This window comes from Trichinella spiralis (genome assembly GCF_000181795.1).
Source record: "Trichinella spiralis strain ISS 195 chromosome Unknown Scfld4713, whole genome shotgun sequence".
NCBI classification, from domain to species: domain Eukaryota; kingdom Metazoa; phylum Nematoda; class Enoplea; order Trichinellida; family Trichinellidae; genus Trichinella; species Trichinella spiralis.
The window spans coordinates 1-1,148 of NW_003531652.1; the positions used below are offsets into that span (position 1 = coordinate 1).

At 32.9% G+C, this 1,148-nt stretch overlaps 1 protein-coding gene across 1 annotated transcript; it reads left to right on the plus strand.

The window, feature by feature from the left end:
• Positions 1 to 292: 292 nt before the first annotated feature.
• Tsp_13900 (conserved hypothetical protein) lies at positions 293 to 1,063 on the plus strand (the record flags this gene model as incomplete). The annotated part of the gene is made up of 4 exons (XM_003367171.1): positions 293 to 409; positions 540 to 656; positions 777 to 893; positions 948 to 1,063. Coding segments are annotated over 4 exons (467 nt in total), but the record flags the coding sequence as incomplete, so codon positions are not given.
• Positions 1,064 to 1,148: the final 85 nt, after the last annotated feature.

The following is a 1,148-nucleotide window of genomic DNA, read 5'->3' on the forward strand; positions in this document are numbered from 1 at the left end:
AAAAGAGGACTTTGTAGTTTGCGATCACTACAAGTATACTAGGATTGAATATGAAACGTTCAAAGAGAAATGCGAACGGCAAAAGGGACAGGTGAAAGCGACAGAAATTGAGCTTGTATGCGTTTGTTTGCGTAGTGAGCAGTTTGGAGAATTTTGTGAAGAAAGTAATACTTTAAAAAAATTGCATATATTATCAGTGTAAAGTTTTTAATGGAGGATTTTAAGTTTTGAATTAATTTTTATTTTGACTGTTGTTAAAGTAGCGAGTTTAATCTGTAATTTAATGTTTCAGCTGCAGATTTATGCAGTGAGCGCAAATGGTGTCTAAATGGAGGCACCTGCCGCAACTACAGAGGGAATTATAGATGTCATTGTACCAACGGTTTTTCAGGAATGAACTGCACCGATGGTAATTACGTCATTTTTTATTTTACTTTTTATTGTAATTAATATCAGCAATGAGCGAATATGCACTTCCTTTCTACACTGTACATCCCTCTGAATATGCTGTTTACATTGATTTCAAACCTATATTTCAGTTGTCGAAGTGTGTCAATCAAATGAGCAGTGCCTAAATGAAGGAGTTTGCGTTTTGCTTCAATCAGGCAATGTATGTGAATGTGATGATCAGTTTTTTGGTACTAACTGCGAACTGAGTAAGTTACTTGATTGAGCAGTATATTTTTATTTCTTTCATAAATTGTTTTCTGATCATTATATTTAAAGGAAGTGTTTAATAGTAAGTGTAATTTGTGCATTTTTTTTGACATTTACAGAAATTGGCAGCTGTGAAAAAGCACTTTGTCAAAATGATGCAGCATGTCTTCAAGTCACGAACAATGCATATAAATGTGATTGCTCCTATAAATACGAAGGAACGTTTTGTGAAAAAAGTAAGTTTAATTCATGCAAAACCAAGGGAATTTGCAAATATTATTCAATTTCAGAATTGTCTACTGTGGAGATTTATATTCGGCTAATAACAAATAGCCTTGCTTTCCAAATGGCCCTAATTATCATTGTGCTGATAATAATTGTGTTTGGCTGCTCCTTATTAATTATGGTAATATTTCTGTTCTATTTATTAGATTTTTGCGAAGCGGACTGCATTTAGCAATTTCATTGTAATATCCGTTTTAGCTGAAAAT